This window comes from Aythya fuligula, chromosome 7 (genome assembly GCF_009819795.1).
Source record: "Aythya fuligula isolate bAytFul2 chromosome 7, bAytFul2.pri, whole genome shotgun sequence".
Lineage (NCBI taxonomy): Eukaryota > Metazoa > Chordata > Aves > Anseriformes > Anatidae > Aythya > Aythya fuligula.
In genome coordinates, this window is record NC_045565.1 from 22,282,549 (window position 1) to 22,307,856 (window position 25,308).

The window sequence follows — 25,308 nt, forward strand, 5'->3', positions numbered from 1 at the left end:
GTATGAGGAGCAGTGCCAAAGAAGCTTGAGTTTGGCACAACTGGTCTATTCTCTGTGTTGTGTTCTGGTTATTAGGCATTTTCAAATGAGCCTTCAATTGCCTTCATTCCTATGTCTCTACAGCAGCCTGCTGGGTTGGACATGCATGTAACTTGATAATGAGTATCTGTGTTGAAGGCAGTAATAAATTTTTTTATTCAAGAAGAGTATTATGTTTTCCAATGTGTTTGCCTGTTCTGTATCTTCTCTCTATAATGGTATTGCATTTAACTTCTCCTTTGTTATCAGGGATTTGCTTACCAGTATGACAGAGTTTTTCCTCTTCACTACCTTCTGTAGTAATCAGTTTTAAGAATGAATTGTTAGGCTTTATGTAGTCTCTGACTTCAAGTTCTGTATGTTTACTTTGAGGAAAGGTAGACTGTGGATATTTTTTCATATAATCTTTGATTTTCTGATGCTCAAAGTCTCTAAGCATACCTAAATTCAGTGTGGATTTTGTGTCTTTCTTAGTTTGACAGGTCATTATTATTTCATCAGGCTTTAATACTCAGGCCTTTTGTCCCTTACAATTGTCTTGATCTTGCCTCTTATCAGGACCTAAGCCAGTAACCAACATTTCAAAATTAGCTTTTCATCTTTAAATCAGTTATCTTAATGACTTATGTTTTCAGCTTCTTTATATTTTCTCACAATGTCTGTTTTATAGTCATTCATTAAAAAAATAAATAAATAAATAAACTACTCCTATGGGATGTGTGACATTTTTCATGATCCTGAGTTAACTAAAATCTTTCTAAAATACCAAGGACTTAAGAACTAGCTATAGTCAGAGAAATAAATACGTTCTTTGATTTCATGCACTTATGAAGCATTTCTTAAACATTGTTCAGTCAACATTTACAAGGGTAATACCAGGGCCTTGGTAAACTCTCCTGAGAAGTTACTAAAAAGAGTAGGTAAGATACTAGAGGGTAGGTAAGAGTAGGTAATAGATCTAAGTATATATAGGAGTAGGTAAGCTACAAAGGGGCGTACTTGGTTGAAGTGTTTAACTTTGGGAGAGAGTTCAAGGTGGGAACAAAGGAGCCTCCTGGCCCATGAGCCTCCTGCTTTGTGGCTTCTCTCCCTGGCTAACTTGCCACATCATTCCTGGCTGCCCTGGGTAGCTCCTAGTTCAGCTGCCACCATCTGTTAAGCACTGTCTGGAGTGTTCTCACCCTGCATTGGAGCTGTGCTAAGAACTCAAGGAATAATATTGACAAGTTCTGCCCAGAAAAAACTCTCCTGTGAGACAGAGTTTTCCCTTCTCATAGTCTCTGAAGTTGTAGTGCTTCAGAATCCCTACCAGTTCAGATTAACAAGTGTTTATTGTCGTTTTTGTAGTGCCAGGAAGCACTCACTCTGGAAGCACTCACTAGCATCTCTGTTACACTCTCACTACTGTGAGAACATAGATGTTCTGTAGGAATTTGCTGTTTCATACAACATAGAGCTTCGTTTCCCTAGTGAATGCTTCTGCTGTCATCTCTTACCTTCTGAGGAATCTTTTCCTTTGAAAGACAAGTCTCATAAATCTGCAGCAAATTCATTCTAATTTGAATTCCTAAACATCAGTGAGTATCAAGGTTTTCTTTGTGACAATGGAAGTGGATAAATGAATAATATTCTAAGATTTAGAAGAGAGGTAGAAAAATTGAAGTTTTGTCTTAGTAAGATCTGTAGAAATGAACACAGAAGCTAGTTATCAGCTATTTATCATTTTATAATTACGCAGTTACTGCTTATTTGGGTGAAGGCCTGGCATGGGATCTTTGTCACTTCTGTTTGTATTGGTCCTGATGTATAATTAACAATTACAAGTGTAAGTTTAATTCAATAAATTGATAATGCGGTTCCATTTGAAATATGCCAATGTGATATGTAGAGTGACTACACACATACAATTGGCCTTGTCATCAGTATTAATCTGACTGCTATCTGTATTTTATATCTTAATAGGAACAGAATTTATTTTCTCTGTTTAGCGGCATGCTTAGACTGTGCCCAGTTTTACAGAGGGGTCTTTATGAAATTATAATTCAGTAACCTTTATGTGGATGGTTTTATTATGTGGGTGGTTGATTATGATACTTTAAAAGATATCATAAAATATAATTTTGTAGGCTACATCTGTAGGAAGTTTATTTAGCACAAAAAAAAAAAAAGATTATTTTTACTGTATATATTACTGTATATACTGCTATAAATTTGCAGTCATATTATCATCAGGCTATTTTCTATCCTGAGTTATCAGAAATAGGAATTAGAAAGCATTATGCTAGCCTTAGGGAAGCAAATTTTTTCAAAACTTGTATCTGCTAATATCACCTGCCAATGATTTAATGTGTTTATAGTTTATGCTAACCTTTCTTAGCTTTTCTTTAAGTCCATTATAGTCTGTGTACCTGGTAGAAGTGAAGCCTGCAGCCAGTTGATGTTATTTTGCAGCTCCTGTCTTTAGCCACCAAATACCTATTTTCTTTTTTATTCTTATTTTCACTCCGAAATATAGTAACTGTCGGCTGTTACAAAACTGCAATTTCATTTGTAAAAGCTTCATCCAAAGAAATTCATTGCTGATATTAGGACTTGAAAATGTTAATTTCTTTGTCTTTTTTTGGGATAGTTTAGGTTTTTGTGTTGAAGCTTATAGAGACACAGTTAGACTCTTTCATTTCTGGAAGAGTTACAACAACAAGACAGCATTCTGTGACAGACTGTGGCATCAAGTTTTTTAGGAAGCACCCCTTTTGGGAAAGGTGTCTTAGTGCATTGCCTTTCTAAAAATACATCTATACTTTAAGTAAAATGAAAGTGATCAAAATACTTAAGTCCATACAAAAACATTAGCATTCTTTATCAGTAATACGAATTACTGCAATGTTTATTTGTTTCTGGGATCCGTGGTCCTTTTTGTCTTTCTTAGTCTCTTACTCTTGGCATAACCAGAGCCCAGTGGAACTCAAGTTGAAACTCTGTTGCAAAGCTGCAAGGTGTTAGGTGTTATTTTACTCAGCCTGTCTTGCTTTCTACAGTTTGCATCAGATATTTTCCATGACAGATGTGGAAGGTACTTTTCATGTCAAAGCTGTGTATATCCATGGAAACTGACTAACATTCCCTGACAGATATTTGATAAAGCCCAGTAATGACAATGGGAACATGATTTTATTATTACCATTAATCTGGCAGTGGAATATAGAGTAAACATGTAGCAGAATAGTTTCATGCTCTTTCTGAAGATAAATGGTTATCATGTGCTGATAAATCTCCTTTCACACTTCGTAAGTTTCATGGAATGCTTGAGGTAAAATATATATTATTTTACCTCAAAATATATAATATGTAGCAGAGCTACAGGCTGGGAGAGGAATGGTTGGAGAGCTGCGAGGCAGAGAAGGACCTGGGAGTGATGGTGGATAGTCGGCTGAATATGAGCCAGCAGTGTGCTCAGGTGTCCAAGAAGGCCAACGGCATCCTGGCTTGTATCAGGAACAGTGTGACCAGCAGGGCTAGGGAGGTGATCGTCCCCCTGTACTCAGCTCTGGTGAGGCCGCACCTCGAGTACTGTGTTCAGTTTTGGGCCCCTCGCTACAAGAAGGACATGGAGGTGCTTGAGCAGGTGCAGAGAAGAGCAACGAAGCTGGTGAGGGGCCTGGAGAACAAGTCCTACGAGGAGCGGCTGAGGGAGCTGGGCTTGTTCAGCCTGGAGAAGAGGAGGCTCAGGGGCGACCTTATCGCTCTTTATAGGTACCTCAAGGGAGGCTGTAGCGAGGTGGGGGTTGGCCTGTTCTCCCACGTGCCTGGTGACAGGACGAGGGGGAATGGGCTTAAGTTGAGCCAGGGGAGTTTTAGGTTAGATGTTAGGAAGAACTTCTTCACTGAAAGGGTTGTGAGGCACTGGAACAGGCTGCCCAGGGAAGTGGTGGAGTCACCATCCCTGGAGGTCTTCAAAAGACATTTAGATGTAGAGCTTAGGGAAATGGTTTAGTGGGGACTGTTAGCGTTAGGTCAGAGGTTGGACTCGATGATCTTGAGGTCTCTTCCAACCTAGAAAATTCTGTGATTCTGTGTGATTATAACTTACACTTTTACCTGTAATGATGCGATATTGAATTCAGGTTCACCTATGTAGTGCTTTCAAATGCCTCTCTCTAATGCCAATGTACTTTTTTTTTTTTTTCCATTCATTTATTTTACTGGCCCATCTATTGTCAAATCTCTATGTGTTCTGTAGCATTTATTGTACAAGAATTAGAATTCAAATACATTTTTTTGCAGCTTTACCTTTTCCTTCAGGACCTATCTTTAGGCAAGCCTACTAATGAAGCTGTTCTTAACTACTTTAATTTGCATAGGCAACTCCTCTTAAAATGTAAGGATAGCTGAGCAAATGTTTTTTGGGGTGAAGTGCCATGCCTCATACTGACTTTTGTAAATTATTTGACTGATTCATTCCCGTATAGAGCTGTACGTGGAGTTCAAATTCAATTTGTTGACTGAAATGGTTTTGGAAATGGTATTTTTCACTTTAGATCTTGGGCAGAAGTTTTCTTTACAAATAGAGGTGCTGTTTCTTCCACCAGATGTGCCTCTTCTCCTGTATTAGACAACTCATCTACTTGCATATTTGCTTTCTGGCTATGTTCAGTAAAAGAAGTTAAATTAGTGGTGCTATTTAAACCATTAAAATAATCCAGCTCATTTGCAATTTCTCCTAACTCAGTCCAATCTGCTGCAGAAACAGCAGATTTTACATGGGTTACCAATACTGTCCAAAGAGATAGCCTTTCCTGCTAGGAGAGGAAGCAATGGAGCACTTGAACAATTCTTTGCAGCAGAGATGAAGAACAGTAAATCCAGCTATTGGTCAATGATAAACATAATAAGAGCATAATAATAGTATAATCATGTCTTTAGATGGTAACACCTCTAACCCAAAAGTATGTCCCCAGCCTAAATAGCCACATATCATAAAAACAGTTGTTCTTGTAATTATTTTCAGTATGTTTTGGATTTCTTTTTAATACCTTGAAAGACATATTTAAGCACATTTAAAGAAAACAATGTTTGTAAAGTACTCTTTTCACTTATACACTCTAATTTTAATATTATGTGAGCTTTAAGACTGAAATTGTGTGGAATGAAAATGTACTTTGCTATTCAATACCCTTGGTAGTCATCCAAGCTTAACCAGATTACACTAATATATTTTTAGTGAGAGCTGAGACAAAATTCCACCATAGAAGCCTGAGCCTATATAAAGTTCACTCTGATTGGGATTTGATTGCAAAACTAAAAATGAGATTTCGTTCTTTTTGAAAGGTCATAAACTTGCATTCCATTTTAAACAACTCTGGAAAAGAATTCTGCATTCTTGCAGAAATGTGACAATGCTAGAATTGCATGTGGTTTTGTAACACCAAGCCCTATGAAAGCTTCTACTTCAAGTTTCATATGTACAAAAATGTATTTCTTTATCTGGGATTCTTCTAAATCAGATCACAGTGAGACTTTCAGGACACAGTTCTGCACATACTAAGCTGTAGCTAATGCTAATTTCATTCTAACACAAACCTAAGGTAATTGCACTGCATCTATTAAATAATCTATTCATAATTGTTTCTATGTAGGAAAATTTTTCAAAATTTTAAATATTCTTTACACTTCACACAGAATACATTTCTATGCCCTCATTGTCTTCTGAACTCAGCCTAGACATATCTGACCTGTGGGGGTAGAAATGGCTGATTTTTTTCGGTTTCACCTCATATTAAAGAGGATACTTTCATTTCAACCATGTGCCCAGTGTTTTTTTAATACATCATTTCTCAAATGATTCTATAAAGTAGAATTTAGGTATTAATTAGGATTTTTCATTGACTGTCTTAGCAATGAAATATTAGAAGTAATAATAGAATTAGTCATTCCTTTATTGGATTGGAATAAATGGTACTGGATTATATTAAGCAATGCATCCCATATGCACAGGATTATTTCTTCACCAGTTTTTTAAAAATATGTTTAAACTATGCTGAGAGCAGATTTGCATCTATTTTGCTATGTAACTAGCTACTACTTTTACCAAACAAAAAAAAATCCAGTTTAAGAAATTTGAGATCTTAAGTATGTTCTTGTTGTAGTGGTAGGTAGTTATTGTTAATTTAGAGTTATTTATTACATAAAGCCAGTCTGTACATAGATGCTTTACAGTGCCATAACTGTCATCACAGTATGATTTATTTTTTTTTAATTGCCAAAGCAGTTCACCTTACATGGCCTCTAGTTGTGATTAGTTAGGCTGCTATAGCTTTTTTTTTTTTTTTTTTTTTTTTTTTTTTTAATATATATAGTCATTGACAGAGATGCTCTTAACTACAGAAGTATAATATAGCTGTTACAAATTTTTGTGTGCCAGCAAGTCTTAAAATGACTGACCTACACTCTTCTCAGTAGTTGATCTCTTTGTTGGGATGAGATGATATCTAACAGGAATAAACAGTAAAAGCAGTATATTTTTTAAATCCCCAAATATTTTTAAATTCAAGACAGAAACTGGTGTTTTGTTATATTTTTTCTGACTGCCTCCGTTTGTTCGAGCTTTCAGTAATAATCACTATTTTTGCATAAATATATCCTGAAACAATAAAATCCTGAGTTCGTGCTCCAATATTATGCTGAAGCACTGAGGAATCAGTGGTTTTCAGTTCTGCATGTTTCCCAAGTATAAGGTACTGTAAGAGATGTGAGCAACTGCCATGAAATAGTACAAAGTTGGAACTGGAAGGGGAATTGGAAGCCCTGGGTTTCCAGGCTTTTTCTTGGTTAGACATACTTTTGTATGACCTTAAGCAGATCACATTAACCGTGACTTTCCAAAGCATTTGTGCTCCTGAACTGACTGTATGTTGCTCAGTTGCAATTTCCTGTAAGATGAGAATGGTGCCTTAATAAGGTACAGACAATTAATTAATATAAAGTGCTGTGAAATTCTCCAAGTGAAAGTATTACAGGCAGTGGGAAGTAGTATTAGAAATTAATAATATTATAAGTGAGTAATAATAATATAGTTACATTTACCCTGTGATGTTGCACTTTACCCTGAAGCAAGGTAAATCATAAGCTGCTTAGATTTTTGTATAATAGAGTGCAGAAGTTAAGGGTCTTTAGAACATTTCTGCAATATTAAAATGATTTTTCAGCCAGCATATTGGCTTCTTTAGTCTAGTCTAAGGCTTTAAAAAAATGAAACAACAAAAGCCCAAGTTATTATGTATTTAAATAGTTCTCTTTGCAGCGTGAATTTCTTTTTGAGCTTCATATCTTCTTAAGTATCGTATCTGTTGATGTTCCTTATGCTACTAAGCAACATGAAACTACCAAATAAAAATGGGGGGGAGCAGTAAGGCACTATAATTCTGATCATGTATCATGAGGTTAATTTTTCAGTTATGTTCAATATAGCTAATAGGAATATTTTGGGATTCAGAGTACACAGCGCTTCAATGTAATATATATTGTTTTCATTACATAAAGCAGTTCATATCTTCTAAAAATGTGCATTTAATTGCATAAAGACAGAAAAACAACACAAAAATTATTCAAATTACCTTCCAATTATATTTGATAAATCATGTTTAAATCCTTTTTACATTTGTGTAGCAATTATAACCTAACCACAGGATCTAACATCTTAGAGCTTCATCAAAATCAATCAAATCTCTTAGGCCAAAGCTGGAACGTTGTTCTGATGGAATTGCTCCCAAAGGCAATTTTGTTCTATTTAGGCACCAGCTTTGCAGCACATTCTGAATTCAATTATTTCTGGTAATATTTCCTGGGTAAGGTTTTGTTCTAGCAATGAGTCTAAGAAATTTCCACTATATAAAACAACTAATTAATTGTAAATAGGTTAAACTGACATAATTGTTTTCAAAAATATTACTAATACTTTGGTGATCAGAAAATGTAGGATCTCTTCTGTTACTTGGTTTCTAAGTGCATGTTATACAAAACTACTGATTTCAGATAGTAAATTAAACAGACACTCAATTATATTATGTGCAAAGCTCAAAATATTTTGGAAAACCAAACTTTCCTTAGTTTCAAGTACAAATTTCTTATTCAGCTTCCAGTTTTCTCTGAAAGAGTATTTGTGCCTGATTCTTTGGTGAATGAAACCAGATAACCATCAGTTCTAGGAATAAATGGTATTTGTGATTTATATTTTTAAATAAAAACAAAATCAATTAATTTGGACATATTTCATATATTACATATATGTTCATATAAATATTTCAATAACTCTTTTTTTTTTCTGGTTTATCACAAATGTCTAATATATGTGTTAAAAATCAGTTTATGGAGCTCTTTCAAGATGGGATAGCTCTGGAATTTAAACTGGATAATGAACTATATGTCTACTCCTTGGTATATGCAAGACAAAATGCTTGGTTGTCTGACATTCAGGCTGGTCTTGCCTTTATTTCAAAGCACTTGTAATCTTATGTATGCATGTAGATAAGCACAGGAAAGATAAATTGAAAACACTTGTAAGGGATTTACAAAAACAATTACTCAATCTTCCTGAAAGAATTTTAATGTAAAAATTAAGATTATTAGAATGTTACTTAATACTTAAGTTTTGAAACAGGTTAAAAGAAAGATTAACCGTTCCCTCGTCCCTTGTGCCATGATCCCAAATCCCAGCCTATTAGGATCATAGGCCAGGAAAGTGGCAATATTGCCATAGACTCCTACATCAGATAAGAGAGAAATTGGTTCCAACATCTTATGCATAGCCCTATCCTTACTCTAGATAGACAGTTAAGGAACCTTGTGAATCAACAAATTGTGAATTCACCAAATGACCAGAATTTATGTAACAGAGTCACTGCTTGCAAACTTGCATGAAATTTGAAGGCCAATATTTTTGGCATCAACTGGGTTTTGATGCCTCAAATTGCATGTTCAGTGTTGTATAGACTATGAGAGCTTTTCAAAACCAACAGATATTAGCTGTCACTTATAGCAAAATGCATTTTGATTCCTCAGCAGCTCTAAATAGCACATTTATTGGTTCTCAAATTCACCATCCAAAAGATCAGTTGTTCTGAAAAAATAACTACAAATGTTTTTTGTATAAATGTAGCTGTTCTTCCATTCTGTAATTTCCATAGAAATGCTTGCATTCCTTCATTCTCTGCTCTTGAGAACCCTAAGTAGAATGTCTATGTGAAGTTCTTAGTAAAAAGGCTATGACTTTTAAAATCAAATTTTCTTTCATGTAGGTAAAGGAGTTTGTTGTTGTTGTTATTTATTTATTTATTTTAGTTTCTGATTAAAAATCCAACTATATCTGGGCTTTTCCAATATTTAATAAATGATTATTTTTAAAATAGCAGTCTTAAAATTAAAGGGTTAATGCTTGCTATCTATGCATGAGTTTAGAGTTCAATCAGGCCTACAAAAAGAGTTATTCCCTAGTTATAAAGGACAATGGAGCAGGTTGTAATAAGATTTAGAACATAGATTCAATGAATCTTGCCTAAATTGTTATTATCAAAAATGTTTTTATATTACATTTTTAAGTCTGTAAATTAAGACTGAAGGTAAACAATTTTTGAATAGAAACACTAAGAGCTCCTCAGAGCCATGACAAATGGGAATTGACTGTGCTCTTTAAGGTTATTTCTAAGAGGCCAAAACTGTGACCAATATATTCAGGAAAAGAAAGAGATTGACAGTGGAACCAAAGAAGGAGCTAAAGTTGTATTATTTCTGAGACTACTTTACAATATGAGCCATAATTCAAATAGAATCAAAAACCAGCTATTTTTATTGGCTGCTGCTTCACTGTGTGAAAGCACACTGAAAAAAAGTTAAGGAAATGGATTTAACCTGCAATCTTTAAAATGTTATATTTGCTCAGAAATAGGACAAGAATCTTCTTAATGAGGATTTGTTCTGTAAGATTTTTCAGGGATGGAGACAAAAAAAAAAAAAAGCCTAGAACTTTTTGCTTGTTTGTTTCAAATTTTAGGATGTTTAACATTCATCACTTCCTTAACGTGATTGAATACTAAATGGATTAAGAAAAATGTTTCCAGTTCCAACCAGCCTTGCTTCCCTGCAAACATTTTTAGGTAACCAGAAAGTATCTAGGTATTTCTTGCATGTGGCTTTGGAGAAAATGCAGAATTGTACCTAAATATTTGGTTTTGCCAAGATTTTCCCAACACTTAAGCGACTACACTTCACAGCACTTTGATAGCTGCAAATATGCCGTTGTGATGATTTTTTTTGCATCAATCCAACAAAGGCACTGCACTATTGCTTTATAATACTATTAGTCCTCTGCTCTGAAGGGCTCAGATTCCAAAATTTTGCCTTAACCTGTGTTTTGTTTCAAAAATGCTTTGGAATGATTATTAATGTCATATTGGGTATGATATAAATGGCAGGAAGAGAACCAACAAAATCAAAGCAAGCACAAATTGGTCAAGACTTTAAAATTGGGTAAAAAATTCTGCTTAGGCTCAGTACTTCCCCAAGGAAATAAAAGTTGCTGTAAGCTTAGTGTCCTTCATTGGTCACCCGTGGTCAAGGAGAAAAATGTGGTGGTGGTTGTTCTCCTCCTCCTTCTTTTCCTTCTTCTCTTTCCATTTTTTCTTCTCTTCCTGTTCCTCCTCCTCCTTCTTCTCTGAAATAAAGTCTGGGAAAACAGATAACATATAACTTTGAAATAAATTTTCTGTTGTAATTGCAGATTGGATTTGTGTATTGAATGGTAAATTACATTTACAATTTGTGATGGGTTTAGAAATACTGATTTGTCTTACTTTATTTTTCAGATGCTTCAGAAAGTTGCTGTCTCTTTACCACTGGTTCTGCCAAACAACTCAAGAAGCTACCTGCCTATTTTCTCATTAATCAAGCATAACGTTATCTTGAACTAATTATTCCTCTCCATATGGCCTTCCTACTGGTGTCAGCTTATCTTCTGCTGACTCATACTCAGGGTGCTCCTGTTGAAAATGGGCCACTGTTGGAAACACTGAAGTCACAGGTAGGATTATTCAGCAATAAAAGCGAACACTATTCAGCACAGGTGAGACCTCCTGGCACAAGCCGACGAATACCTCAGACCATTATCATAGGAGTTCGTAAAGGAGGGACCAGGGCTTTACTGGAAATGTTGGATATTCATCCTAATATTGTAGTGGCAGCTACAGAAGTCCACTTTTTTGACTGGGATGAAAATTATGTGAAAGGATTAGACTGGTATAGGAGTCTGATGCCATTTTCTTACGGAAATCAAATTACAATTGAGAAAACACCAGGCTATTTTACATCTCCACAGGCTCCAGAAAGAATTCATGACATGAATAGCTCCATTAAGCTGCTGCTCATTCTAAGAGATCCCACTGAGAGAGTTATTTCTGACTATACCCAAGTATATTACAACAGAGTAGAGAGCCACAAGCCTGTTCAGCTTTTTGAAGATATTGTTATTAAGAATGGAGCACTTAATACCAAATACAAGGCTATTCAGAGAAGTCTATATGATGTTCATATGGAAAAGTGGCTTAAACATTTCAATTTGAATCAGATTCACATAGTGGATGGCAATACTTTAATCAGGAACCCTCTTCCTGAATTACAAAAAGTTGAAAGATTTCTAAATCTTCCTTCCCGAATTATGTCTTCTAATTTTTATTTTAACCAAACTAAAGGATTCTATTGCATTCGAAGTGATGGAAGAGAGAGATGTTTACACGAATCCAAAGGGCGGCCCCATCCTCTTGTTAACAACACTGTTTTAGAGCAACTTTATTCTTACTTCAGAGAGCACAATGCAAAATTTTACAGAATGGTTAATCACTCTTTTGACTGGCATTAATGCATTTTGGAATCAATGTTTCTTAAAAAGGGCCTGAAACAAACTAGAGATTCATATTATGAGAATTTAACATACTGGTTATACAAAGGCAGAGAGAACTGTTTGCTTCATTGGAATAAGATATCCATTAACTCATAAAGTGGTAGCCTTTGTTTTGGGAAAAATAAGTTTCACATATTTGTATAATTACTCTGGGTCATATTGCAGAATCATATTTTGATCATTTTCCCATCATGCAAATATGTTAACTTGAGTGGACTTACTTCAGATATATCTGTTACAAGATTTGTGATGTTTTGGAAAAATGACTGCTTCTAACAGTGTAAAAAATGTATATATTTGAAATGGTATAATTCTAACTGTTCCATATTTTTAGTTCTTAGTATTTTTTTATATCAGGTATGAGGCTAGTGGCACTGAGTTCTAGAATTTTTCATACAAGTTAAATTGTATGTTACAACAGGGGCATACATATTGGCTCTAGTAAATAATTCATCCTCTGTTAATATGTCAAAGTTCTTAATCTACTAATAATAAAAGGAATCTATTTCATCCTTGATTTTGAATAGGTGAACTAGAAGCTCCCCATCAGTATATCGTTTGTATTAATCCACAGTCTTAGTATCTTGAGTTGGTAAAAATAAAAATCTCCAAACAAAGGAAGAATATGAACTGTTTGAAGAAGCTTTAAGAAGTGAGAGATCTGAATGTAAAGAAATTAACCCAGGCAACCTCAGTTTACACTGTTACGCTGTATACTAAAAAAAAAAATAAATTTTTGAATGCAAAAAATTAAATAACAGCAGCTGTACAAATGTTTGATTAGATAAGTTATGTCTTGAATGGAAAAGACAGCTCTTCATCAATGCTACGATATTAATCACATTTGTATTCTGTGACTAGTTACTCTGTTTCTCACCTACCTTTGGTTTACATATCTCCATTTGCATAGTGAACCTCGTTAAAAAGGAAATGAAATTGATTTGCCTGCTCTTCGAATCATGGTGTATTCTTTGTCATTTCTAATGCAGGTCATGGGATGTGCTTAGTTAAAAGTAACATCTTTTTATATTTGTATATCTCAAACTGTGTTCATTTGCTAAGGATGGCATACTCAGTTTCTTTATAAAAATGACATCCATATATACTCCTGCATTAGGAATTTTTCTTTTTATTACCTTTGTTTGACAATATTGTGCTAGTCTGCTCTCCTTCTTCATGTTAACCATTTTATTATAGATCAATACCAAAGAAGAAAATCAACTTGAAATGTTAAATGGAGTGCCAAATAGAACTATATAGAAATACAAGCAGATATCCTTGTTTGAAATTGTACCTTGCAATCCAGAAATCCTGGTGCACCCCATTGAAGAAGCATTCTTCAGGTGCATTACTCTTTAAGCTTCTCAGGACTGGTGAGCTGTAGTGTGGGCCCACTCTAAGTATCTCAGCATCAGATTCCACATAATCCTGTTGAAGATCCAGAATCTCTTTGTTCTTCTATTTAAGCCACTGTGCAGCCCACAGGATATGTTCCCAATGTTGGATTCAGTCTTCCACTTCATGGGCTAAAAGGTATGGATCTATCCCCACTATGGATCTAGCACCACTAATTTTTAGGTTTCTGATCATTTTATTAGGGGGTTACTTAGATGGTAGAAGTCTCCTTCCACTGAAGCTGGACAGAATCAAACCAAGCCAGATTACATGGAAAGAGCTTTCATCAAATATTTCTTCAAGAACCGTAAAATGTTAAAAAATAGTACAGCGAATTTTATTCTTCTGCTACTTGTATATTTGACATAAATTTTTGTTAATTTTTCATTACAATATAATTAACCTTTGAAATTATCTTTCTGAAATATGATTATTAAGCAAATTTATGGTTTCCACAGATTAAAAAAAAATGTTATTGATTTCTTCCACTTTTTCTGAGGTTGTGGCTTCTTAATCACTAATATTGATCAGGTCTGGGCACTACTCAGAAGTACGAAGTTGATCGGAATCAGGTGTGGAAATCTGAATTCATTTCTTTCAAATTAGCCAAGGACCAGGATGTTCACACTGGCCTTATACCACTTCTACAAGGGCAGGGGATAGGTGAACTGTAATAATTACAGTTGCATAATCCCTTATTTGTCATTTGTCAAATTAAAGCTTAACCCAGAAAAAAAAATCTGGACAATTCTGAATCAGCAGGGTGATTTTATATTGGACCAGCACTTTGTGTTTTGTGGACACATTTTTATCTGATAATAAAATCCAGATTCCCTTTCTCCAGATCAATCTCAGTATTGGAAAAAAATCCAGTCCACTGAAATTAATACAGAAATACACAACAGAGGGTAGCAGCATACCAGTAGTTTATATCATAGATTGTAGTTTTTCTTTCAGCATCTCTGTCTGTTTCTTACATGTTCCAACACTTGCTATATTTTTCATGTTTTGCTTCTTTACAATGACTATTCCTTTTAATAGTATTGAATAAGGTTGGGTTTTGTCCTTTTTTTTTTTTTTTTTTTTTTTTTAATCTAATTTCCAATCAATGTGTACTTTAACAAAGATTTCAGGTAGTTGCTAGTAACTGAAGACTTCACATATCTGTATATCGCATTCACTTTCATAGACTAATGTCTTTCTATATTTATACTTGCAGGCATCAAGTCTTTCTCTTCTCTGAAGTTTACAGCTAATCTTTAAGCGAGTTGAATACAGAAACACCAGTTGGCAGAAGCTGTATACATCTTTGAAAATGCAGGTCTCTTTCTGGAATTTACATTTCAAGGAGTGCTGATTTGTATGGATTAATGATGCATATATCTACTTGATTTATTAGCACTCTTCAGTTCTGCTCAGCATTGTTGGGAAGGACACAGCTGGTGGAATGAATTCGATGATCACTTTAAAGTTTACTAATACCAGAAGACATGTATTACACATAATATAATTTTGGTGGGGGGTTGGCTATTTTGTTTTGTTTTTCATAAATCAAGATTCTTGTCTGAAGTTTTTGATAAATGATCTACACAGATGCAACTTAACCTGCATAACAGAATTCAGTGAATATAGTAGACTATTATTTAGCATTAAAAACTGCTCCAATCAAAATTATCCATTTTGTGATCTGAAGAACAAATCTCATGCAGGCCTGGCCTCTATTCTTATTTTTGAAAGATAACCTTCCTTCTCTCATCCTCTCAGGACAGGGATCAAATCCTCTTAATAGAATATCCACTGAGCTATATTTAAAAATAAAATGCTGAAATTATTTTCTACATAAAATTACTCAATTTTTGGTGTATGGAATTAAAAGCTGGTTAAATTTTGTAAAGAACTGCATGCTCACTGTAACTTTGAATGAATTATTAACTAGATAGTTCTCAATTTAAAAAGTGACAAACATATCTTAAGAGTTTCCACAATTAGTAGTAAACCATAAACTCTTCTTCAACAAAACGGTCATCAAAGGACTTACATCTCATGCTTGGAAGGCTATTGGAGAAATAAGTTTCATGTGGGAAGGTTGCTTAAAGAGACCATGCAGTTGCTTCAAAGGTTCTTGAGAGCATCTGAAACAAGATAGATAGTCGTATATGTAAAACCACTGCAGAGATTAGGATGAATTGAGTGGCTCTTTGACATTGTTTTGCATTCCACAAATATTAAGCCTTAATGTTAAATACCATTCTTTTCCTCTTTTAGCTTAAATGCCATAATTAGGGTTGCTTTAATCTACTATAACTGAAACTAGCAACTATCAAGCAACTGCAGCCATTAGGGTTAGTTAACTATGCAGGGTTAGTTAAGCCCTTGTCACATTGCAAAGCACACAACCTGTTGTAAATTCCTAGATTAGGCTAACCTTAATTGTTTTTTTGTTGTTGTTTTAACTCCTGCGTACTCTAAACAAAAAAGGTGAGAAACTTAAGAGGTTTTTTTCCCCTCAAAAAAAAAAAAAAATAGTATTACTTATTGAAAGAAATCAGAAAGAAATCACTCCCCCGGCAACATTTTACTAGAAAGAGGACTACCGTTTTTATTTATTTATTTATTTTATCTATATCTATTTATTATATTATATCTATATCTATTTATTTTATTATATTTGCATATAAAATTTATATTTATATTTATTTATCTATATCTATTCATTTTATTTATTTATTTTATTTATTTATTTTATTAAGGCTCTGTGTAGAAAGTCTTCACTTTCACTGCATAGCACATTTAGAATTCTTCTTAAGGAATTTCTTGCCTCCGAAAGCAGAGACATTTTTAAAATATCCATAGGCAGTATTTTTAAGAACTTTAGAGAGAACGTAGACTCTTTATAGTACAAATCACTGAACACTGCTACACAAAATCAACACTTTCAACATCCCTTTGTTAAAAAGTCAATAGATAATCTTATAAAATGTATTAAAGAAAGATTAGATTGAATACTGTAGGGAAGCACATCTGGATACAGAGTTTTCAGTCTTCACATGTTTCAAAGAACATCAAAAAGAAATGTAAAAGTTTAGTTGCTTGCAGCAAGCTTAATTGCTTATTGCTTTTGTCAGTTGTACAAAATTTGAATATCATCATAATCTTTATTATTTCTTGTTTATGTGGTCAAAACCAAAAGTTATTATTTATTTTTTATAGAAGCATGGTTAAAAAAAAGAGAGCAAGCCCCAGCATAATTTACAGTAAGAGTTAAAATGACATTTCCTTGTAGAGAAAATTAAATTATTTAATTAAGGATTATGCTCCTATAGACTGTTATTTTTTATACTTGTGGATTTGATCCTTCAGTTCTGTAAAGAGTTTGAATATTATCATAGAAACAAATAGACACATTGGAATTTAAATCAATAATAATTTGCCTATCACATTAATCATTAGCAACGGTTAGCAACTAATATTTAGTTACTGAAAAAACAGTTCCCACTTCAGTTATTTCCTGCTTTAATGTGACTAACTAAATTGTTTTGCTACTTTATAAAACAAAATTAAAAGTTAAAATCAACGGTGAATAAAGACTTTGTAGTACCATTCTGTGATCATAAAGGAACTGTCCTTTTTTAAGGTTAATTAACAGGGACATGAGCTTACCACAATACCTGAAAGCATTTTGGAAGCCAAGATACGAGTGGAACTGCAAAGCATGAACATATGTTGAAGTTGAAGCTGCAAGTTAGGGAAAATACAACAGATTAAAAATAGGCTGAAATAAATCATACTTTCCCAGTAAATTAGATGTTATATAATACATGTAATATGTCTTTTGTGCTAACACATGTAATTAATACTATGAAGTCTATTTTTTGATGCAAAATGGTCTTACACTTTTACATTATATGTTCTTTTATTTCCATTACAAAAAGAAACAAACAAACAAAAACTATAACTATTTAATAAGAAACATCTTAATGTAAACATTTTACCAGTGGTACAGAGCTTTTCTGTCAAGGGATATTTCTTTGCTTTTATATTGTTTCCTCCGAGATAAAAAGGTGGTTTGAGTCATACTGCAATAAAAAGAGCAGAGTTATCATACCAGAAGCAACAATACTATTTCTATTTGTTACATTTCCTAATGTCAAACAATTTTGTATTTTGTATAACTGGTACAAATAATCTTTTTATATTTTCTCTTTCTCTTTCCTCGTTAGATAATACAACCGTGTTATCATTTTTCTTATTCTGAAGAATGTTAATTTAAACTCTTACATTGTTAATCTAAAGCACTGATCAAAGGGCAAATTTGATTAAATAAAAGGGCAGTAATATAAGTAATATAAGCATGGATAACTAAGAATCCTTTTGCCACTTGGACTGGCTATGATTTCTTTATTATATTTTTTTTTTATTATTGTTTAACTCTTCAGATGTGAACATTTTGATCCATTGTACATTTTCTATATAAAAATATTTATATATATATACACATATTGGAATGTACCATCCAAACATTCAACATGAAAAAATAAGACAGTGACAAATACAAAGTAATAAAACATACAATGAAGGTCCTCTTCTGCTAAATATTTGTTTGCATAATATGGCACAGTTCTAAATGAAAATTATGACTGAGCTGATAATGATACACAGAAGACTAAGTAACAGGCTACCCCAGGCATTTGTGTAGTTATTGTATATCCCTGAATTAATTTTCAATCATTATGGTATTAAGGGTGTATGTGAATATACATTTTCAAAACACTGTATTTCATCTTACTGTAGAATACCACAATATTGTGGGACAGGTTCAACATATTATAGCTAGCCTTGGGTCAAATGCTGCAGCAATTGGAAACTTTGGAACCTAAGGCAAATTGGATGAGAACAGTTTTCTGCACTGCATTAAAAGTGCAGAGTTATCATACTAGAATCAAAAATACTATTTCTACTTGTCACGTTCCTCACCAGCAAACAATTTTGTATTTTGTATAACTGATAACAGTTTAATGTTAATGCATTTTTTTTTGTTTGGTTTGGTTTTGTTATCCTTTCTTGAAAATTAGTAGATTAGTAGATGCACAGGTTGTGTTGTTAATTCGAGAAGCATTGTCAGCCTGAAATGCTGTTCAACTATCATAAGAAGATTGAAGATACCTCTTCTATATTCTGCTAAGACACAAATCCACAACTGAAAGACAAGTGACACAGAAGGAACACTTTAAACTGCAGGGGGTGCATTGCTGCCTTGAGTGAAGAAAGATTAAAAGCTCATAAACAACATATGCTATAGTTAACCATACACATGCATCATACACAGCTTGCAAAATACACTGTCTAAAACAAAAACATGCAGAATCTACAACTATGCACTCAAGTGATCCTGCTGAAGGCAAGCTGAACTATAGGCAGGAAAGAGTGATTCCTTCATCCAGCAAACAGACATCCGATAGTCTTTTTCCAGTGTACGTGTGGAAAGCAGTTAGATGCTTACACCCTCCTACACCCCCCCTCCCCCCCCCCACACACACACCTGCAGGACAGATCTTTGCAAAATTTCACTAACTTTGGAAACCCCATTTCATTTCATTTTCTAGGTGCTTAGTTGTCTATTATTTTTTTCCAAAAATGCAGTTGTCACAGCTGGGAATTATTCTAGACAGTAACAGATACAGCTACTCAGAAAAGCATGAATGAAATATACTAATTAAGTTTTCTGTAGATGCTAGATATAATAAACTATAAAATACAGAAGTACATTATCTTCCTAGACTCCTTTGTGCTTGACTGCTTTTTATCCATCTAGTATTGCATACAGTTAAATACTTGTATGACTCCCTATCCTGATTACCTGTGTGTTATGATGAAGGGGAACAGAATTATGTTACTTTACATCAATATTAAAGCCCAGGTATGTTTATTTTACACAAGCACATCTTCATTATCAGTCACCTACTATCTTTGACTTTCTTCTTTTTCTATACAGCCTATATGTGTTGGTTGTTTTTTGGTTTGATTTAGTTTCCATTTATGAAAGAATTCTGGCTTTTCTCATTCGTGGAATACATAGTTTCAATCCTAAATTGATTCTTCTTTATTTGAGAAAAGCAAAAGCCGAAACATATTCCATGGCTTTCAAAAACTAATGTTTTGTCTCTCACATGTTAGGATGTCAGAGAATCAGACTAGAAACTTGCAAGGAATTAAGAAAAAATAGCTAATCCTAACATAAATAACAAGCATAATGATTAAGAATATTTTTTGGAGGATAGGAAAAAATATTCACCTTCCATTTTAGAAAAAATATTTACTTGATATTTATCAGATGCATTGATTCATGTGCTCCTCTAATGTGAAGTGGCTCTGATTTAAGTCAGGTATAAGGACTACTATAAAACTACTCTAATTTGTAGCTGAGGATCTAGCCCCCTATGTGTATGTGCAGAGAATGCTACTTCAGTCTTGGGTTGCTGATAAGCCAGATGAAATAACCTTACGTTCTGAAACATAAATACTCTTATCACTTAACACATGCATTTTCTTATCACCTAATGTGGAAATTAAGCATTTGATAGCAATGCTAATATAGAAACTGTTTCTCAGTTTGATTTTTCTATAGAAATACTGCTCAGTGAGTTAGTAAATGGCAAGCAATAAACTGCATTCTCTTACTTCATATATAAATGAGTGTATTTACTGCAAGGAGAGAAGGAGGAAAAATTCCTTTATTTGCATCACTGGCCTCATTCTGTCAACATATCACCCAGATTGCTGGATACACACAGAGATGCATTCTGGCAATGCTAGGAAGGGACCTGCATTTCCTGCTGTCTATTTCAACTTATTAGTAATAGGATGATGCTTCTGGCACATCTAATATAAATTAATATTGGATTAATTCAATTCAAAAAGGCATCAGGAAAACACATTGCATTTTCATTCATCACAAACTTGATCCCGATATTTTTAAAAAGGAATACCACAGTAATTATGTTTATGCCTATAATTGCCTAAAGCTGTTCCAAATGACAGAATATATTCTAACACTTTCCAACATGGCTCCAGTGCTGATTAAGCCACCAGTTCATAAAATAAATATGTAACATTTTCAGCACTAACTGTAACACAAAAAAAATATTTTAATTAATTTAGAAAGTTTTTTATCTGAACTACTGAAAGGTTGTTTGTTTGTTTGTTTTTTTTATTGCTACAGATTCAAAGTTGTGTTTGCTGACCATTTCTTTTTTTGTTTATTGATAATCATTTACATGTAATAGTGGTTTTTTTGTTGTTGTTGTTTGTTTGTTTTCTGAATACCAAGAAATGCCAGCGGAGCAGTATTTTTTAAACTGTAATGGATTAGCAAGTGCCTAACTTTACATAGTTGACTTAAGCATAATACTGTTTGAAAAGTTTAATAAGGTTATATATAACCAATTTGCACATATTACAGTCTACAACAGAAAAATTTGAATAAACTTCTAAATTACCTTATTAATAGGAAGATGAAAATAAAGAAAACAAGCAGGACTGATACTGTAGCCTTTGACCAGATAAAACTCTCACTAACAGACATGCTTGAACTGAGTTGGAGATCTGGACCATAAGTTTGAACGTGCTTGATTTTGATATTTTATTCACATTACCTGTGTCTTCTGTGGGACCTCAGATATGTTCTCATATCCTTCTCAAGGTAAGTAAACCTGTCAGAATTTCACTGGATGTGAGGATGAATTCAGACTTACTAATCTTGTTAAGACAGCTAGATGAAATGCAAATATAGTAATACAGATAATTTTAGGAAAAAAGTCTTTCCATGTTTAATAGCTTGCCCTCTGTACATTTCACAAGTGAGGAGCATGAAAATCTTACTTGTCTGACATATTTAATATCTTATTTAAAATAAGCAATAAGCAAGCATATTTGCCTCTTAAATATTCTCAAAAACACTGAAAGCTGAAAAGCCAACTTAATTTTTTTAAGGTTCATGACTCTTTAGTAAGAATTACAACATTACAGTGGTCTTTCTTCCTCAGTCCATTACTTTAAATCACAGCTACTAACAATGAAATAATTACAGCTAGAATGTTTCTGCATAAGGCTTTCTGGCTACACATAGAAAGTAAATTTTAAATATACTCTGGAAGTATACGTGTAACTCTGGAAGGCAAACATTCCACACACCCAGCACTCCAGACAAGATACCACACAGTCTTAGCTTATCCTGTTCCAAAAAGACATCAGCCCCCAAATCTCTCTCTCCTGACCATCAAGACTGAAATGGAATAGAGGGCATCAGAAGCTCAAACATGCACTTAGGATGCAATCATCTCGCGCCTTTAAATATTAACTTGAAAAATCTTCAACAGACTAACAGGCAGCTGAGATGGATACCAAAATATTGTGAACAGTCACACTCCCTTCTGCTAATCAACCCTTGCAACGATATCCAGCTGCAGGCAACAGATCATTTATGCTTTTTGCCTGATGTATGGCATGTACTTCTTTAATCTGCCTGCCATTTCACAAAGATTTGCATTGTGATTACTCTCATTTTCATCAACACTGGCCTCAGGTCCTTGAATTACAGCCAATGGTCAATACTAGCACATGCTCTGCATAGCCTGCCTGGCCTGCATGAAAAGTGCCTCATCACAATTCAAAGGCATAGAGTAATAACACTTTCTTCAGGCCTTCTGACTGAACCAAACATGGTAAACTATTAATGCGGGAATACTTTCTTAGTTAATCTCATGTCTTTTTATCATGTATTTCAGTCATATAAATGGAAAACAATCACATCTTCTTTACTTGCAACTGGATATAGACATACACCAGATGTATGGCCCAGATGATGGCCCAGGCCATCTTGTTCTCAGACTCTTGATAAGTCAGAATGCGCTTTACACTTAGACATAGGAATGAAAGCAGGCTCTCATGAGACACAACACTATGCAAAAACAGGCAAGAAAATAACTAAGTTCAACAGTATGCTGGCACCATCTGCTGCCCCAGGTGTCTTAGAAAAAAATAAGCCATTCCCAAAGAACAGTAAGATTGAAAGAAAAATCATATGTTTCTTTAAACTATTTGGTTTGAATTTACCTTCCATTTTTAAGTCTTCACGGTGTTCTAGGGTCATATATCCAGGCTTTTCTCTACAACCAGGAATGCATATTCTTTAATTAAAAAATAATAAGCCAACATACTTTACTTATATATTCACAAGTTGCCAGTAGCTGAAACTTTGGGGGAAAAAGAGCAGTTACTCTGAGACTTACACTTCAAACGTGGGAACTGGCAAAGCTGGAGAGAGCTCTTCCTCTTTCTAGCTGATTACTTGAAAAACTATCTGGATCTTCATGAGTATCAGAGAAAAATGATGCAACACAGGGGCCGACCTCTACTCAACAGGTTCTCATTCAATTTTATAAGTGGGATAATTCAAAGTCAGATTCCTCTGCTAATTTGAATTTGTCTTGTGGTAGTCACTTATAATGTTGTATACCTACTTTTTCATTTTAATCTAGGAAATATTATTAAATAATAATCAGGGACATATTCATTTTATTCTTTATTCTTTTTTCTTCCCTTATAATAAAAAATGCTATTTAAAAAGATTTGTACAATGTTTTTTAAACAGAAACTCTATATTTCAATCTCAATCTCTGCCACATTGGACACAGATTATTCATATTTTGTGTGTATTCTGATATTACTTAGCCATAAAGCTTTTCTAGGTATTTGTGCAAGAAATGAGTTAAATTATGTTAGAACTAAATTCGCATTTCAATACTTCCAGGCATGCTACCTATTAGAATGAAGCATAAGTTACTTCATTTAATAAAAGTCTGACTTGATAGTCAATGCAGGTGTGTTTTCTTGATGAATTATATTTACATATTTGTAAATCATTTATAGATGGAAATGACACCAAATTTGTACTTATTAGCACTCATTAACAAATGGATGTTGTTGTTAGTTTGTTTTTAGTGGAAGGAAGCAGCAATTTCATAACATTTTAGTTTATCCTCAACCAAATACCTGTACTCTGGCACTTTGTAAATGAATTGCAATGTGAAATGTTCTTCTTTTCTTCAGAAATCAGCAGTGTATGCTGGCAGACGTTATCCTCTCCTCCATCCAACTCATATCTATTTCAGTTTATCCTATCTCAATCACTGTTATCAAATCGCTGAAGAGAAACTAAATTTTCAAAGCTTTTTAAAAAAGGAAGGAGCATTTTTCTCTTCAAAACTCCAGGCTTACAAGCCAGCTGTTAATTTACTGTGACTTCCTTCAGCAGCAGTTATATTGAATGCATGTTTAACCAAGGAAAATATTGCCATCATTACAGCAAAAGGGAAAGGCAAGCAATATTGGGACAAGTTTTTTATGTGATGCTACAAAATTTAAAAACAAACAAAAAACACCACTCCCTTCACACACAATGCCTCTATTGATGTATATCCTTTACATATGTAATGCTGTTCCTGTTAGCAGTGCTGATACTTTTAGTATCCTTTACATACGTAATGCAGCACCTACCCATACATAATCACAAAGATTGTATTATTCCCTAGGCTGTTCCCTGAAATGTGTAGACAGGGCAAAGCTATAGGCAAAGCTTCTACAGGGGATAGGTATTCTGTTCTCTGTAGTGGTATACCCAGGTCTGATAATCCTTTATAGAGAAAAATGGAACAGAAGATGGATTCTCTTCCAAATTTCTTAAATAAACTCGGATCTCTCTACAATGTCTCTCTATAATGACAAAAATAAAAATACTGGGAAAGTCTGAGAAGGGAGAAAGAAAGAAGACGATCCCAATGCAAGCATTCAACTGGACTAAGTAAAATTTCAAACCACACATTAAAATTCAACATTATAAGTATTCCTGTCATGTATAGTTTATATAAAAACTATACTTTTATAGTTTTCATGAAATTCATATTTCATCTAGAAAGAGTTAAAATTTATTGCACTAAGATACAGATTTACTTAGATGCTAAGGAAAAATGGACAAATGTTAAATAGTACTTCATTTTAAATGAGAAAAGAAAAGGTGAATTAAACATTAAAGAAAAAATTGACCTATTGTGTGAGAACATTAGACAAAATTAAGCACAGTACTGTTTCTTATGTACTTTATTTAAATATATTACTTAAATGTATTGAATCGCATCCATTACTCTGTTATTTTTAAATGTATTGGATTTTTTTTTTCCCTCTCAAAATTAATCTGTGCACTATTTGAATATACCCTGCTAGGCAAACAGAATACTCCTGGGTTTAGAAATATTCTGCATTGTAAGGATTATCTCTCAATTACACTTACTTCATACAATGTGGTTCTAATGATAAGAAATAACAATATGAACATTAACAACGAAGCATGTTGAATCAGATGTTAAGCTGATAAAATAATTTTTTGGACAACCTAAATCCATAGTGAATCCATAGTCAATGTTATTGTATTTTAAAGATATATCTTAGCTAAGTGTCACCCATTTAATTAGAATGACTAGCAGTCTGAGCTGACTGCTACAATTACATTTATTTCTGCCACAGCAATAGGTTTTGTTTGTTTGTTTGTTTGTTTGTTGTTGGTTTTTTTTTTTTTTTTTCCCTCAGCAGGTACTTGCATATGCTTGCTGTGGGAAAGCAAAAGAAAAAAAAATTGCATCAACATTATTTTTATCTGAAGAAGTGCTAGCTAACTGTGTCTCTTTGACTAACGCTCTTTTAATCAAAAATACCTGATTTATTCAAGTAATTTTGTGTCAGTGTATTACCTTTACTTGTCAGTGTCAAACAGGAATACAGGATTTTCTGGGTGGCAGAAAAGAATATAGAATTAAATATGAATGTTTTAGTGAATGCAAGAGCACTTATTTCCAAATAAGTATTTTTAAAATTGT

General features: G+C 33.7%; 1 protein-coding gene across 3 annotated transcripts in view; it reads left to right on the top strand.

The window, feature by feature from the left end:
• LOC116491195 (heparan sulfate glucosamine 3-O-sulfotransferase 1-like) overlaps positions 1-15,890 on the top strand; it is a 103,042-nt gene extending 87,152 nt beyond the window's left edge. For all 3 annotated transcript variants that reach the window (XM_032190994.1, XM_032190993.1, XM_032190995.1), the window contains 2 exons: positions 10,896-13,519; positions 14,601-15,890. In XM_032190994.1, coding sequence (XP_032046885.1) covers positions 11,015-11,944 — 930 coding nt within the window. In that variant the 5' untranslated portion in view covers positions 10,896-11,014 and the 3' untranslated portion in view covers positions 11,945-13,519; positions 14,601-15,890. The remainder of the gene's footprint in view (positions 1-10,895; positions 13,520-14,600) is intronic.
• The last annotated feature ends 9,418 nt before the right edge of the window (positions 15,891-25,308 follow it).